Consider the following 16331-nt stretch of genomic DNA (forward strand, 5'->3'; position numbering starts at 1 on the left):
ATTTTACAACGTTTTTTATGAAACAATTATCACTCACTCCAAGCGCGGATCTAAGGTGGATATAGCGTGACATGAAATTTGTGTGAGACATCAATAAAAATCTGACTCCACTTCTCCACCTCGCCATCTGCGTCGCCACTTCCCAGTGTCTTCCAAAATGTGTTCCAGAGTTTGCTTACAGGTGCGCACATTCTCCCGCCAAGTTTATTTTTATAAATCACAACCTTTGCGTGGGAAGTGGCGTACGCCACTTTCAAGCCCCGTTTTGTGCGTAAGCAAGCTTAAATGAGCCCCCTGATCATTAAATAGAGGCTTGCCAGTCGACAGGATATGGAACTTTCAGACAATTGTTTACGGCCTGCTTCATAGAAGCTCATGGAAAAGAGATTGTCTCACTCTTCCTTCTTTCAAGGAAAACTGTGATTGGCGTCAGCAGCCACAGCTTTTAAGTCATTGTTACTATAAGTGAGATAACAATCTCTAATCACGCAGAGCACGAGATGGGAGATCATAACTCACACTCATAGCCCCTTGGACACAGAAAGACAGCACTAGACACACAGTAGGCTACACAGTTTTGATGGAAGTTAACTAAATATAAATGCACATCTGAACACCCAAGAATCTGACAAACATTTTAGATGCTGCATTTCTGTTCTCAATTTACGGCTAGTTGCACATTCCAGCGTAATAGTTACATCTCAGTCATTTATACTATCCGTTAATTTGCTTTCACTCTGCCGATATTGTCCCTGAAAATTGGTATAAAATATGAGATTGATGTTTTTTAAAAAAAAAAAAAAAAAAGAAAAAAGAAGATTGCTTCATAAATCACTGACAGTATTGCTCCACTGTCTCCAAAATGCAGCTCTGGGAATGAACACTTATTTACCAGGAATTGGAGCACTTTTGATTTTTTTGTTTGTTAGACCAGGGTGTTGAGGTCACAGTCTGCAGTTTCTGTCTGTATTTGCTGATTATGTTCATCATCTTCCGTAAAATAGGTGATGGTGAGCTTTCACAACCTCAATGACGATGAACAGGCAGGTGATGCAACAATAAGACTTTTGCTTGTCATCTGTGACGTGTGAATGCAGCTGTATGGACAGAAAATACACAGTTGCATTCATAAAAAGTAAAACCGCTTGTGTTCAATAGTTCAATAGGACAGTAAAGTGTAAATGGACCTGTTTGTTGAAATCTGAAATCTGGATGCAGGTGGGGATTTTGGTACTTAAAGGTGTACAGTGTTAAAGAGTTGCGTGACAGTCACTCTCTGGCTCTCTGTAAGGCTCGTCTAAGATTTCACTTGTACCTCCAGCGGTGAAGGGGCAATAAAATCTGAGATGCGGGTTAAAGTGAGGGATGTGATTAGTGTAAGTATAAAATGTAGTCGAAGAGTGATGAGACTTGTCTCTATAACATTGTGTTCTGAACACAATAGTCCCAACTGTAAAATGTGTGCAACAAGTTTGGACAAATTCAAAATGGTAATGCTGATAAAAAGGCAATTTCTTACCAACTGTACTGAGTCTGAGGCATCAAATTTATACCTGTAAGAACAAAAGACGATCCATTTGATGGTCTATAGTGCAGCATAAATCTGCAGTGTGTTTGTTGCGTCATAGCCGTGAACACATACCATATAAAAATTCTTTACTGCCAAGCTGACACATTCGGCTGTGTCATAGGATGTGTATGTGTTTGTGTCTACAGCTGTTGACAGAGAAAGCATGTTGTTTTGATTACAGTCCAGCATAATTATAGAGAAAGTGGAGAAAGTGGAAATGTACCAGACAAGCTCCACACACAGGACTCAGTGCAACACATAGAGTGTTATAAATCAAATCATCTATCAAGTCATACTCAATGCTTGTAACATGTATTATACAATTATCTGTCACAACTGCTTGTCTGGATTCAAATAATAAGTGTGTCTATGAAGTTTTACAAACCCTCTGAGTGAGTCACCATTTGCTAAATGTTGCCAGGAACCTCATTGTGAGAGGAGATAACATATTAGCACACAATGACAATCTGGTGGCAGCAATTTGCGCATTAGTCAGTAATATCAAGACCTGACATGACTGCAGATTTTTTTCTCACAGTTTGGACTGATACCTGATACCTTATTCATAACTATTATAAAGAGTCATACAGTGGAATAACATGTCTTTCTTTTATTATTCAAGCACAAGATTATCTTAAGAGATTAACAAAGGGGATTTGAAAAGATGAGCTGGAGAGTTTCCTGCACTACTTCTGTGGCTCTTGACCTGCAGTGAAGTGCATCAGTCCTTTCTGTTCAGTGTGTACTTGTTAACATAATTTCTGTCCGCCTTGAAGCAATGTGCCAAACTGTGCTGTCTTTGTGAGGTATATCAATCTCTCTTCACCTGTCTGTGTCTGTCGTGTCTTCCAGCACCTGATGGAAAACAACTGGCACTCCTACTGGAGACAGATACATCTGGTAGACACATGCCACATATGGCCATCAATCACAGACATTAAAAACAGTGATCAGCGCCATTTCCTAAGGACGTCAGGGGTTATGAAAGAAAAACATGAGAAAACACTACGTGTCAAACAGCAAACTTTTTTATTGCAGAAAATGAGCAGAAATCCACGTTGGTTTTTAAAGCTTTCCCTCAATCTTTGTGGGTACCACCGTTCTTTTCCTCCTTCCGATTTACTGTACTGTCTGTGAGCCAAACCATTCCAGGAAAAGTTGTTTAAAACCATGTGGCTTAAAAATGCAGCTCCTCTGGCTTCTACTGTAGATGGGATTCCTTCTGGAAGCCTGAAGACATAGACTGGATCAGAAAAAGAGTAAATAAAAGTAAAAAAAAAAAAACATCTGCAACTGCACTAAATCTATCTTTGTAGAAGATGGCAGCTCTGGTCAGGTTAAATGTTTACACAATATATGCTAGTACAAATTTGTCAAATGAGAATTTTGGAGCAGAGGAGTTTAGGCCCTGAGAATGAAAAATGGATGACAATTCAGTGTAAATAACAAAATTAACTTTGTTTTTTATTTAAGATAATTGTTTTGGCTTTTGCCTTTATTAAACAGGACAGGTTAAGTGTAAGGGTGTGAGAGAGACATGCACCAAGGGGGTGCAAGCTGGAATTGACTTACAGCCGCTGCAGCAGGGATATTTCCTTTGTACATGGAGTGCCTGCTCTACCCACTGAGCTATTGGGTGCCCCTAATTTTGTTTTTTTGCCTGCTTATCACTTTCCATGGGCACTAATGCCTATACTTCTGTTTTTAGTTCTATCTGTTTACCTCACATGACTTCTTATTTATAATTTTTGTTGCTGCTTTGGGGTCGAGAAATAGAGAAGTGCTTTACAAATAAAGTTATTATAGGGAAACAACCTGGAGACAGGTTAACACCAGCATAGTCACACCTGTGGGCATAGGTGTAGATTTCTGGGCAGATGCATGGGGACGCGACCCCCTTAATATTTACAACATGTGCATTTTCACCCCCAATAAATACAATTACAATACTCATACAACAGGTCATTGTGATTTGGTAGTCAGGCCTCTGCTCCTCAGAGTTGATCTCATCCAACGCAGTGGTACCAGCTGACTGATTCATAATCTGTCTGTGTCTGTGTCTGTTCTGTAAAGCACCCATGTCAGTAGCACTGATGATAGTCAAGGACTAAAATGTTTGTTCCTGTTTTCATTCACTTTTTATCATTCTTTGCCCTTTGAGCGCCCTTCTTTTTGTGCATGGGTGTTCTAAATAAACTGACATCATTTTTGCATTGATCACAGCCTGTGAACATTTATGTGGCTGTCCAGCCCAGTTGTATTGGTGTGTGGTTATCTCCTCTGCTGTCCTCTGCCCCAATAAAAACATGAAAGTAGGAGTTTTATTTTGACAAAATTGAAAAGATTTACACCCTAAACTGCAGGAAATTAAGTGTCTGATGCTCAAAATTTTCTGGCAGAGGACCCTCAAACTCTCTCTATCATATATATCCCCACCCCCCACCCCAACTGTGGGAAATTATTACAATAGCAGCCTTCAACCAGCTGACCCACAGGTCACTGGACTGTGGGAGTAACCTCAGGGAGGGCCAATAATCACCCCTGCAACCCAGAGATAGTCAAAAGCACCATATAGTTTCAACAAATTCTTGAGCAAAAAGTTTAAAATTCACACTACTCGCCACAACCTGGATCACTTTTTTTTTTTTTTTACCCAATTCCAGTCAGCATCTCTGTACGTATACACAGATGTCAATCTCATATTTCTGAGTACTTGTCATGCTCTTAAGTCCCGCCCTTCTCCATGGAAGCTGCACCAAAACAGTTCGCTGTAAAGGGTTGCGCAACTTTCATGACGCATGCAGGTTTGACGCCGGCGCTGTTACTGACATGACTCAAACTGCCTCAGGGTCCTTCAGTGATGAAACATGTCACTCATCTATAATTTTCTTTAATTTTTTTACCATTGTTCTGCCCATGGTCTCGTTGAGGTACAGTCCCCATGCCAGTGAAGTGGAAGATTTTCACAAGGGGGGATACATTTATTCTAACTCAGCAGTTTGTTTCTATAGGAAGCAGTGATATACTTAAAATTGAAAATTTTTAAATGTGTAAAGCCTGTTTAAGTTCTCTATAGGAAGTAATCTATACAGATATGTGCACAAAAGTTAAATGTTCAGCTGATCCAAGTTGATAGTGTGTTCCAGTGTCACAACAAAATAGGCATATAGCCCAAACAGGACAAAAGAACTCCAAACAGAGTAAAGAAATGGTACACTGATTTCCTACTGATAGAGGCATGTCTGTGGGCTTTTAAAACTGGATATGTTCTCACACCTCTTTTGAAATCAGACAAAGAAGGTATAATATACGGTGATGAAGTTTCAGACGGGGGACAAAAGAACAGGTCAGCGAAATTGAGGTGAGTTACAGAAAGGGAAAAGAGAAGGATGTGTGTGAACAGGTAGGAATGAACCAGTACGGGCTGCAAACAAGTATGCATTACAGTTATATGAGTGTGTTTTATATCTACTCTTATGGGGTCTAAAATGTATTCACAAAGATGTAGAACATCCAGATTGGGGACATTTGGCATTTTTCAAAGGGGGTATTGTAATATTTGTTTGGTGGCTTAAGTTTGGTGGATTGTGGTTACATTAAAGGTCCAGTGGGTATTGGCAGAAATGGAATATAATATAATAATATGCATGTTTTCTTTGGTGTCTGTTCACCTATAAATAAGAGCTGTGTTTCTGTTAGCTTAGCATGAGACATTTACATCCACATAAGGAGCAGGTCCTTGTCCACAGAGATTGCCATGTTGCACCACCATGATTCTACAGTAGCCCAGAACAGACAAACCAAACACTGGCTCTAGATAGCATTCGTGTTTTTTGCGGTTTTGCTTTTTGGCCTCAGCCACCATAGCTAGCAGCCCTTTCATGACAAGCGGAGACAGAAAAGCACTTATTTATTTTAACATGAAACTGCTTTATTCAGTGTTTTTACCGGTTTAAACCGCCAGGTCCATTTGTTTCAGAGAGGAAGAGACCCCCATCCCCCTCAGATGCCAGGATTAAAAAAAAAAGGTGGGCACACAGCAGGCGCTGAGCGAGTGGCTAGTCTGTGACGAGCTGAGCAGCATCAGAAAAACACTGATTGTAATGTGAACTTTCTTAATTCAGTATTTTTACTGCTTTTAATCCTCAAGTTTGTTTGTTTTGGAGCAGAAGACACCTCTATGGATAACTCAGCTCCCGCCAAAAAAAACCCTCAGGATCAATGAACACTGAGGGAGTTCTAACCAGGAGAAGTTTAAGCTGGTTGCAATTCACAATCCTCACTGCTAGACACCACTAAATCCCCCTAAATCTTGAACGCTGGACCTTTAAGTGAAAACAGGAAATTTCAGTGCAAGTGCTTCTCCTTCTATCAGTAAGGTATGTTTTCCCATATGTAATTCAGTTGCATAATCTTAGACAGGTACTGACTGCAAATTTAAAAAAAGAGATTTTCATTTTCATTGTCTTTACATCTTGGGGATGTAATTTGTGTGCTTGTTGATTGTGGTGTATGTGTTTGCATCTAAAACACATGAAAATATTTGAAATAATAATAAGGTTAAGACTTGGTCAGGTAACACAAGGAGAGACGTTATCACATTTATTATAAAGTGGCCTTATCTAAATTCAGTTATGAGGGAGAAAGAAGAAGCATCATATAAACCTTTTTACTGTTTCTCTGTTTCTGTAGTTGCCTGTTCTCATAACCATTTTTATGATGTATCTGGAAGTTTGTATTTTGGCTGAACCCATAAACAAATGTATGAATTATATTGGGGTTAGTTATAATGTAATGGATAGGCATGTGTTTAGGAGGCTGAAGTATCCAGTTGCAGATGTACTAAATGAGGTCAGAGAAGGTGCTGACAGGTAAAACAGTGTTAAGTATGTTTAAGTACAAATGTATGTGTGTGCATACAGAGGAGATAACATATTCTTACTGAATGACTCTGCAATCTGATGGCACTAATTTGCGTATTAGTATCGTGACCTGACATGACTGCAGATATCTCTTTTACACTGTTTGGACTATGTTTGTGTGTGTGTGTGTGTGTGTGTGTGTGTAAGAGAGAGTTAAAGGGAGAGAGTGGACCAGTGAGAAAACCAGAGTGTGATTCACACTGTGACAGGCAGGGAGGCGTGGTGCAGAGGTGGGGCCAAGAGCTTGGATTTGGCACCAGCCCAATCCAAGCCCATCTTGGCTCTATAAGAGCAGCCCGGTCCTCCCAACTTCACAGCCGCTCAGGAAAAAAACCTATCTGCTTACAGTGCCTGTCTTCTCACAGTCTTATCAGCCTCTAACAAGAAATCATGGGCAGACAGAAGGTGTATTTGGACAAACTCTCCAGGTTCTTCCAGATCCGCAACCTGCTGCTTCGCCAGGCCCTGGCAGAGTGTCTTGGCACTCTCATCCTTGTGGTGAGTGTTTGTGCGTGTGTGTGAGAGTACAAGTGTGTGCATGCACTGAACTTGCGTCGCATCATCTAATGCTGAAACAGATTTTTAAAATGAATAGAAAACAACAAAAATCAGCTGCCAAGCTTGACATGATAAGGTTTCAATGTTCATACTGTGAAATATTCTGTATGTTGACAACAGTTGAACTCTGTCCCCTCTCAGTGTTTTCTTTTCTCTAAGTACTCTCACTTTTCAGTTTTCTTTTGTTGTAGTAATATGATTGATCACACTCTTTATGACAGCTTTTGTACTCAACTACAATTTTTATATTGCCATGTTTGAAGAGCGATGAACGATTGCAACAGAAATTGCATGTAATTTATAAGCCATTCATAGACTTCAAAGTGAGCAAATTGACACTCTTTATATTAGACATTGGCAAACTGAGTTCAAAACAAACAGGTGAATGACAGGTTGTTCAGGACTTCACACTCTGTGGACAAACATGTATTTAAGAACACAAGAATATTTGCTTGGAAGACGGGATCCAGGATCCCGGACCCAAGACCTCATGACATCCTATTATCACTTTACTGTGTGTGTGTGTGTGTGTGTGTGTGCAGGAGAATGTGCATGGTAATGTCAATGCTGACAGGTATCGAACAACATACTTCACTTTTAGATAATAGTTTTACTTATGTTAGTCATCTTTTGCCACGGACTGATGCATTCCAACGCACAAAGAGGAAATCTGAAATAGCAGCTCATCATCTGACTTTGCCCCAGTCATAAAAGCTGCTTCTGGTTAAAATGAACATAAGAACATTGTTACATTGTTTGAAACAGACAGTTCTTTAGTTCATTTGAACTATAAGAAGCCTTTTTTTAACCCCTTTCTTGGCAAAATGTTGGCGCGTAATGTAAAATGAGCTTTACAGTTAATACTTTAAATACTAGTACAACAGCCAGCTTAGTGGGCAACCTAAAGGTTTCTGTAATGGTTTAACATGTACAGTGTGGCTGTGCTGAGTTCAGTGACTCATTTTCGATGATTAACAGAGACATTTATGAATGTGTAGAAGCGTACTGCTTTTAACAGAAGTGAACATTTTATTCTGATATATAATTCAAGAAGAACAGAGCTAAGTCTGAATTTCAAGTAGCTCAAATATATAAACAAGTAAACAAGTACATACATACAAGCGCTGAGGACTGAAAATATTTATTACAATTGTTGTTCATCACACAAGTAAGCACGTGTTGTGACTACAGATGGGACAGAAAGGTGTGGTGCAGTTGTTTAATAGATGACACATGTCAATGGCAGCACTGGGAGAGTCAGTGGCAGAACAGTAGGTATCACATCACAGACATGACTGACATCATATTCCTTCCGCTATCATCGATTACAGGAGTCTGTCTCTCGCTCTGTCACTATCTTTGTTTGCCATTCTGTCTCTCAAGATATACATCTGTCGATACATTTTTTTCCTACTAGTGACAAATTAAACAAAGCAAACGGCTTATTAGTGATCAGCTGCCAGAGTAGGATGAACTGGAGGGGTAGGTGACGTGAAAAGGTGTGTTTGGGTGTGTCGCTCTCGTTTGTATTGATTTTGGCATTCTTAGCATGTGTCACTAGCTTTCAGGAACTTGTTAGGATCATTAAAGGATATTAAAGGATATTAAAGGATTAAAGGATATTTCTGAATTCTTACTGGTCGGAGGCTGATGTCAGTATTTGACTGTCTGCTCTTCCACCATAGTGGAATGTATAGTATGAGGTCAGTCAATCTAAAGGGGCTTTAAAAAGATGTCCTTGTAGGCAGCTACTGTCTTTGCTTATCCTACTGTAACTGTTTTGTTAACCCCTCACTGCACTCTCACAACGTGCACTTCACTTTCAACTTTAAACCACTCTTCCCTGCGTTGCCGTAGGGGGGGCTTCTGAGGCTCTTCATCCTGAATTTGAAAAGATCACACAGGTAGTGATTTACTGGTTCCAGGCCAGCAGACTTTTTTTTTTTTTGCTTTCAGCTCCTAAACAAGTGCCAAATGTGTTTCAGTAGGCTTACTGCTGCGTTGTTATTTCTTTTTTAATAAGCTCCCCAACTGTGCTAAAAGCTGGGAGTAGCTGCATGGATGCATGACCAGCTGAATCAGCCAGTTGAGTGTTGGTTGGAGGAGGTGGTGGCGTGCGGTAACTATACGACAGCATTAGAGCAACCTGCATGGTCGTGAATATGAGCTCTTTAGAGTTAGAAATAATACTCGCTTCTCCCAGATTTAGTGTCGGATTTAAATAAGACCTTTCTAGTGGAATGTGATCTAAGTGAAGAAGTTGGCGCCAGCTACCGGACCATCATTTGCAATCTGATGCCTCTGACATTAAGAAAAAGTCGGTGAAGTGAAAAGTTTTTTGAGTTTTTGAATTTTTATTGTCACATCACGCGGGCCCATCGTGGCAGGACATCAAGGAGAAATTCCCCCACACTCCAAAAACAAAACTAAGCACAATTTTAACATGGGGTTGATTTATGTAGTGACTTTTTCCAGTAATGGCTGCCTTCATCAGGGGTGGAAAAGAGTTTAGACTGAGCCTAGTGATGATGAACTCCCCTCAGGCGCCAGTCCCTCTGAGTGTGGTTCCCTCGAGCTAACCTCAACATCTGAGTCCTGTGGTCTGACTGAAAAGTATCCTCATCAGGGGGCTTAAAGAGCAGTAACCTAGGCACGGACCACACATGTGTCTTTTACCAGACACATACAAAAAAGGACACAGGGACACACACATATAATCACACGGTATGCAGAATAAACATTATGGCACCTGCTTGGCAGTCCTCCTCCTACATCTAAAGACGTTCTTAAAATCCTTCTTCTTTTGACAGAATCAGTCACGTTGCCCGTGAGCACAGATGTTTTCCTCATTTCCTTCGTCCAAAGTGAAAACAGAACTTCAGTTTTTTTTCCTTCCCAGATAAATCTGCTGGGCAGTAGCAGCGACAGTTCTCCCCAATCAAGGTCAACCTTGACCTTTCTGTACATACAATATACTTTTCTCCAGTGTGCCATTATGAACACAATAGAGCTTATTAATGGGGCTCTGTTCCACTGGTTTCATTGATAATGATCGCACAGCCTCATTGCACCTCTCGCTTAACCCTCGGCTTAACCTTGACCTTGATCCACAGACAAAGTATAGTATTCATGTTTTTTTTCAACACTGAGATGCTGAACACGTTTAGAATGTAGTGCACAAAACTTTGCACTACAGCCGTTCTGTATTTTCTCCTCTTTAAAATCGCACATGAATATCACACACAGCACAGCATCATCATCACTAGATTACTTGTCTCTACTACAGAAACAATTTAAAAGCGGTTATGTGCACAAGAAGTTATTGGGACCCAGCGTAAACCTGCTTTTCTTCTCTCTCTCCAGATGTTTGGCTGCGGTGCTGTGGCCCAGCTGGTTTTGAGCGGTGGTTCCCATGGCATGTTCCTCACAGTCAACTTTGCCTTCGGCTTTGCTGCCATGTTAGGCATCCTGGTCTGTGGCCAGATATCAGGTACACAAAGCACCTTGTTGAAAATTATACCACCTGACTTATTTAGTTTTATGATGGGTGCAGCTTTGTACCTTGTGTTAATACATCTAGAGTCAGAGCATTTTTTTCCCTCTGTTTAGGTAACATTGCACTCTATGTTCACAGTCTATAATATTGACCGACATATTGGCACCGTGTACATTTGCAGGTGGCCATCTGAACCCCGCTGTGACCTTTGCCCTGTGCCTGCTCGGAAGAGAGCGCTGGAGAAAGTTTCCCATGTACTTCCTCTTTCAGACAATTGGTGCTTTTTTTGGTGCTGCCATCATTTTCGGCATGTACTACGGTAAGGGATGACTCCAGCTGTACAGCCAAGTAAACAGATTTGTATTTCAGGCTGCACACAGTCTAAGTGTGTCATTTAAAGAACAGCAGTCTGAACACAAAATGCTTTATGCTATGTTGTTGTTATTCCTTCAGACGCCCTGTGGGACCATCCTGGATGTTTCAATGTGACTGGGCCTAAAGCCACAGCTGGCATCTTTGCTACCTACCCTGGAAAGCATCTCACCCTTGTCAACGGCTTCTTTGATCAGGTACGCTTTTGAAATGTGAAAAAAACAGCTATCACATGCTAAATTTTAATCTCACAGTGTCCAACTCAGTTTCCTCTCATGTGTGCCTCTCTCCAACATAGATCATCGGCACGGCAGCACTGATTGTTTGCATTCTGGCTATTGTGGATCCATACAACAACCCCATCCCCCAAGGGCTGGAGGCCTTCACTGTGGGATTTGTGGTTCTGGTCATTGGATTGTCTATGGGATTTAATTCTGGCTATGCTGTCAATCCTGCCAGAGACCTCGGACCACGTCTTTTCACAGCCATGGCTGGGTGGGGCAGTGAAGTTTTCACGTAAGTGCACAGATTTTGAGGCATTTTCTCTTTTTCTCATATGCAACACTCTCACAGTGCTCACTGTCTATTGACATTGTAAAGTAAAAATATTTTTTTTATTTGTCACTCCTCAGGGTGAGGAAGGGCTGGTTCCTGGTGCCAGTTTTTGCCCCATTCCTTGGCACCATCATCGGTGTGATGATCTATCAGCTGATGGTTGGCTTCCACATGGAGGGAGAAGCACGTGACCAGAAGAGGGCAGAAGAGGAGAATGTCCGACTCACCAATATCGCCTCCAACGACAAACCCAAAGACACTTCCAAAGAGATGCTCTGAGTGCGTTAGAGAGTTACACACTCTCACACATGCACATTTTGTAAATACCAATACACACCAGCATTTTTCCTTCCAGCCACAACTGTTTTTTTCCAAACCCCCTTCACAGCTGTTGAGGAATCTCCCAAAATAGCTGTGTGTTTGTGAAAACAGGACACTTTCTTTACATTATCATATGATTGTATTATATTGTAGAGGAACGATTGTGGGTGAGCGCGGAGGGGAGAAACACAACTTCAGAAACACAGAATTACATTAATTCTTTTAGGAGATCGACATTTGGATCTTAGTGTCTCCAGTTTAACAGTATTGTATGCTTTTACCAGTGGTTTTATATAACTTTTTTAAATATAATTTTACATAGTAAATGTATTTAATCAGATATATGTCTTTTCAAGTCACTAACAATGCAGTCCAAAACCTTTCACTGTCAACATCTGAATCAGGGAAATTGTTAGAAGATTGGAAAATTAAAATGTAAAACTCCAGCCTAAAGTCCAAATATTGAAGAATATTGTACATTTTAAGTACAGTACGGGAAATGATGCAATCAATGTAGACTACGTCAACTCTGTTGTTTAGAGCTGACAAATGGTGGTGAAGCTAAATCCTTCCCACAGCATTCCTCCCTTCACCACGGCTATACAAGAGCAGCTATATTAAAGCTACTGGCTTTTTATAGACACTCTTTTGCCCCGTTAAAGTCCTAACCAGCAGTCCTTAAACAAACTTGATCATTTCCCCTTTGTATCAACCAAATGTTGTCAGAAGAAGCCTTCTAGTTTTAATGCTTGAAAATATCAAAAGTGTGTTAACAAATGACAATGTACAGCACAATATTAACAATCTATCTTAAAACTGTAATTTAGTTTATGCCTAATGATGTGTTTGTACCTTGTGTATGGTCGGGTGCTAGACTGTGAGCACCCTGGTGGATTGTATGTAGGTTGAGGGGAAATGCTTTTGTACTGATACAATAAAGTTCTGCTTTTGATTGTTGCATGAATGTGGGTCGTGTTACGTTCTTGTTACGGTTCATTATTGTTCGTCACCAATGCTTCTCATTTTCAGAGTGGGTGGGGGCTGGGTTGTAATCAGATTACACCAGAAAATTACAGCACACTGTAAACAAGTGTTCAAAAAAGTTTGCACTGCTTGTGGTGGGCCAGGAGTGGGACAGATGGGGAAGGGTGGGCCAGATGTGCATCAGTTCTCTTCTTAGCAGATTGAAATACATATTTTGATTTGATTTAGACTTCAAATTCTTTACTTTTTAAAAAAGAAACTACAAAAATTGTTTACAACAGAATTGATAGTTAAGAGAATGTACGAGCAGTGTTAAGCAGGAAACAAGACTACATGGTAAACGCTCCATTCACTCAGCTGTGTTCTTCAATAACCATTTTATGTTACCAAAAGGAGACCTGCTCCGTCATTACGCAGTGCAAAGCAGTATTTTACACTGCTATTTCAAGGCTTCCCTTTATTTCCAAGCATACCTCAGTATCCACAGACCAGAACTGGGCCACTGTCCCTCTGTGCATAAATCAAATTAGGCCCAGTCCTCCATGCTAAGGGTTCATTTTGGTAGAAACTCTTGCCTACTTGTCATTTATCAACAAAATATGGAAATATGGAAGCATGTTTGGTCTTTACTCAGCTTAATATGCCAACTCAATTGTTGAGAAAGAGAATTTCAGGAGAATCACACAATGGGCAACTCTGTTCTTGCAGAGTCAGAGTCTGGTAGGCTCTTATGAATCAACAGTTTTGCACAATTACTTCAACAGGTCTTAGCAGGTCCCTTGCATGTGTGGAAGAGATTAAGTCACTAAATCACTCACACGGCATTGTTGTCAAAACAGACAGGTTTGTACAGCTTTCACTTTGATGACAAATCTAGAGAGACTGCGAAAATCGTATTGATATAAAATGACAAATTCTGTGTTACCATCGAGAGGTTTTGGCTTTAATTGCATTTGTAAATTTTAACTGTGCAAACATTGTGTGAATGATTCACAGAAATGTATCAAAGAGTAAATGATCCATAGACTCTCCATTCCTTGAAGTACACAACTAGGACTTAAACAAAAAGCAAAAACATACTTAACTGTAATTACTATAACTGTAAAAGTATTACAAGATGTAAAGGTACCCCTAATGCTGCTTATGTCAGGGGTTACCAGTTGGAGTCCAAAGATCAACTGTTTACTACCTGCCCAGCACCACACAGCAGACAGACAAAGTAGTGCAGTATTTTGCAGCTAAAGAGACAGTTATTTTCTTCAGGAGTTAGTTGGAAACCAAAACAGAGCTAGAAAGAGAGTGAATATTAGACTTACGTTTGCCATATGGCCAAAACATGACTCCCAATTGTTGACAAGTTAATTTAAAAGGTGATGATATATCAGTTTTGTGTTTACAGCTTGTTTCCGATGCCCTAAGTGGCTAACAAAAGTCAGTTATTGCAGGTTTTGGTTTGCCACTCACACTCCGTATATACATATAAGTCCAAAGTTGGAATTAGTCATCCTATTTCTGTGAGCAGCTTGGTATGTTTTATTTAGGGTGGCAGCTGGCACCACTTTGGGGAACGAGAGACGAAGTAAACAAGCTTGCCATGCAGCCTACATGTCATGGACAGACTGTAAGGACCACACTGATATCTGACCAGACTGACACTGATGGCATGTAGGTACATGCTGTTTTTAATGTGCTGCAGCTGAGCACTTTTCGAGAGCTGCATTTGTGAATGCTGCAACATTAAAAGCAATATTTCCGGCATTTTGGGAAACATGCCTATTTATCCCATTACAGTTAGACTAGTCCATACCCATTGGTAGCATTGTCACCTTCTACCTATGCCAATCCTCAATGCCTATGTGCAGTTTCACATAGATTGACCATGTCAGTGAGTAGAAAAACGTGGGACAGACAGAATGGCTGACTGACAGAATAACACACTGACAGTTTCCGTGATTATGTACAGCATACCATACCATGACTTAGTCATCCCAAAAATTAGATAAAAACAACAACATTCAGCCACAGGGGGAGCCACAGTGATCGGTCGCATTTTAGCCATTTTTAAGCATTTTTCTGTTGTTATAGCGCCACCCAGTTGCCAATTAGAGTTAAATTTCTCCAGTCACCTTGAGGCGTCCTGTGCTAAATATCTACCAAGTTTAGTAAAAATCGATATGGCGGTTAGGCCTAGAAAAGAAATTAGCTCTCTAGCGCCCCCATTTTATTTGATCAGGTCAATAATGGAGGGGTCCCCTCAGATTATATGTGGTCATATGCCTACAAAGTTGCGTGGTGATCGGTGAAACCCTTGAGATGTTATACACCTTTATGTGATGAGCCACACCCTCCGCAATATTCATTGCCTTATAGAAGCTCAGTTTTAGTAAGTTTTCCAACTTTTGCCAAGAGGGAACTTTAGATATTGGTCCCTAGATTATGTTCACTGAGTTTCATACAGATTGGTCAAACTATCTAGGAAGAGATTGATTTTAAGTATTTTTCAAAAAATAACCGAACATTATTGGTGCTAGGTAATTTGTTCCTCATGAGGAGAGGCATCTCTGTGGAAAGTTTCATGTCTCTACGACATACGTGGCATGAGATATGCCTGTTCAAAGTTTGCAATTTCAATCGGTTGCTATAGCGTCCCCCTTTGGCCAATTGATGTAATATTGCTTCATTTGCATCCTCCCATCACCCTCTACCACTGTGCCAAATTTCACATGGATTGTTCAAGTCAGTGAGGAGAAAAACGTGGAACAGACACACCCACAGACAGAGTTTCCGTCATTATATAGTAAGATAAGAGTCTCAAGTGTGTGTAAGGTGACTGCTGTGAAACTAAAAGCCCTTGTGATGAAATGAACAAGGCCTAATGGTTCCCTGGAATCAAGAAAATTCTTCCAAAATATCTAAACACTCCTTGGTAGTTTGTCAGTAGTAATGTACGGTATACACAATCTGCAACTAATGGACTAAAACATGCAAAACCACCAGTTAAGTGCTGATCCAAGCAGCACTACCCAACCTTTTTGGTGAACATGTGTTTTCTATCTTGAGCTGCCTTGCAAGGTACAGTATGCAGCCCGAGGCTCTGAAGGAATTCTATAGGCCAGGTTTGATGTATTATGGCTCCAAAAGTAAGATATTGTTTCAGGGAATTTTTGCCCTTTGTATTTTTGAATAATTTCAAAGTCCGTAGGATTCACCTGGCTCAAGATGCGACAGCTAGTCAATGCCACATTTACACAATGTTATATAACTCCATACCATGGGATTTGCATACCAATTACTTCCACTGAACAGACGTTACTGGTGAATAAATGCCTGTAAATATACTATTCAGTGTTGCCAAAGATTTGCCAAAGATAAGCCAACCAGTTGTCACCAGCCATGAAAAAAAGAAAAACAGAAAACGCTGCTTGCTTCAGCAGGTCCTTGGCTTCACAGGAAAAACAAAGACGTGAAAGTTTACAGTCATCACAGATGCGAAGCAAAAAAGCTTCAACCATTACATCTTGTCGCAAGAAGCATACCTGGATCCCATGAAGGC

The 16331-nt window shown here is 40.5% G+C and overlaps 1 protein-coding gene across 1 annotated transcript; it reads left to right on the top strand.

Annotated features, from left to right (window-relative positions):
• Positions 1–6794: 6794 nt before the first annotated feature.
• Positions 6795–12758, top strand: LOC117252019 (aquaporin-3-like). Its single transcript, XM_033618648.2, has 6 exons — positions 6795–6990; positions 10414–10540; positions 10728–10865; positions 11000–11115; positions 11217–11434; positions 11551–12758. Exons 1-6 carry the CDS (start codon positions 6883–6885, stop codon positions 11750–11752), a joined length of 909 nt encoding a protein of 302 aa, XP_033474539.1. The 5' UTR covers positions 6795–6882; the 3' UTR covers positions 11753–12758.
• The last annotated feature ends 3573 nt before the right edge of the window (positions 12759–16331 follow it).

This window comes from Epinephelus lanceolatus, chromosome 9 (assembly GCF_041903045.1).
Source record: "Epinephelus lanceolatus isolate andai-2023 chromosome 9, ASM4190304v1, whole genome shotgun sequence".
In the NCBI taxonomy this organism is placed as follows: domain Eukaryota; kingdom Metazoa; phylum Chordata; class Actinopteri; order Perciformes; family Serranidae; genus Epinephelus; species Epinephelus lanceolatus.

What these genes read in the sequence shown, in the direction of transcription:
- LOC117252019 (XM_033618648.2), top strand. Translation starts at nt 6,883, where the DNA reads ATGGGCAGACAGAAGGTGTATTTGGACAAACTCTCCAGGTTCTTCCAG. An exon ending in TTGGCACTCTCATCCTTGTG is followed by an intron (nt 6,991 to 10,413) that starts GTGAGTGTTTGT and finishes CTCTCTCTCCAG; the next exon opens with ATGTTTGGCTGCGGTGCTGT. An exon ending in CATTTTCGGCATGTACTACG is followed by an intron (nt 10,866 to 10,999) that starts GTAAGGGATGAC and finishes TTATTCCTTCAG; the next exon opens with ACGCCCTGTGGGACCATCCT.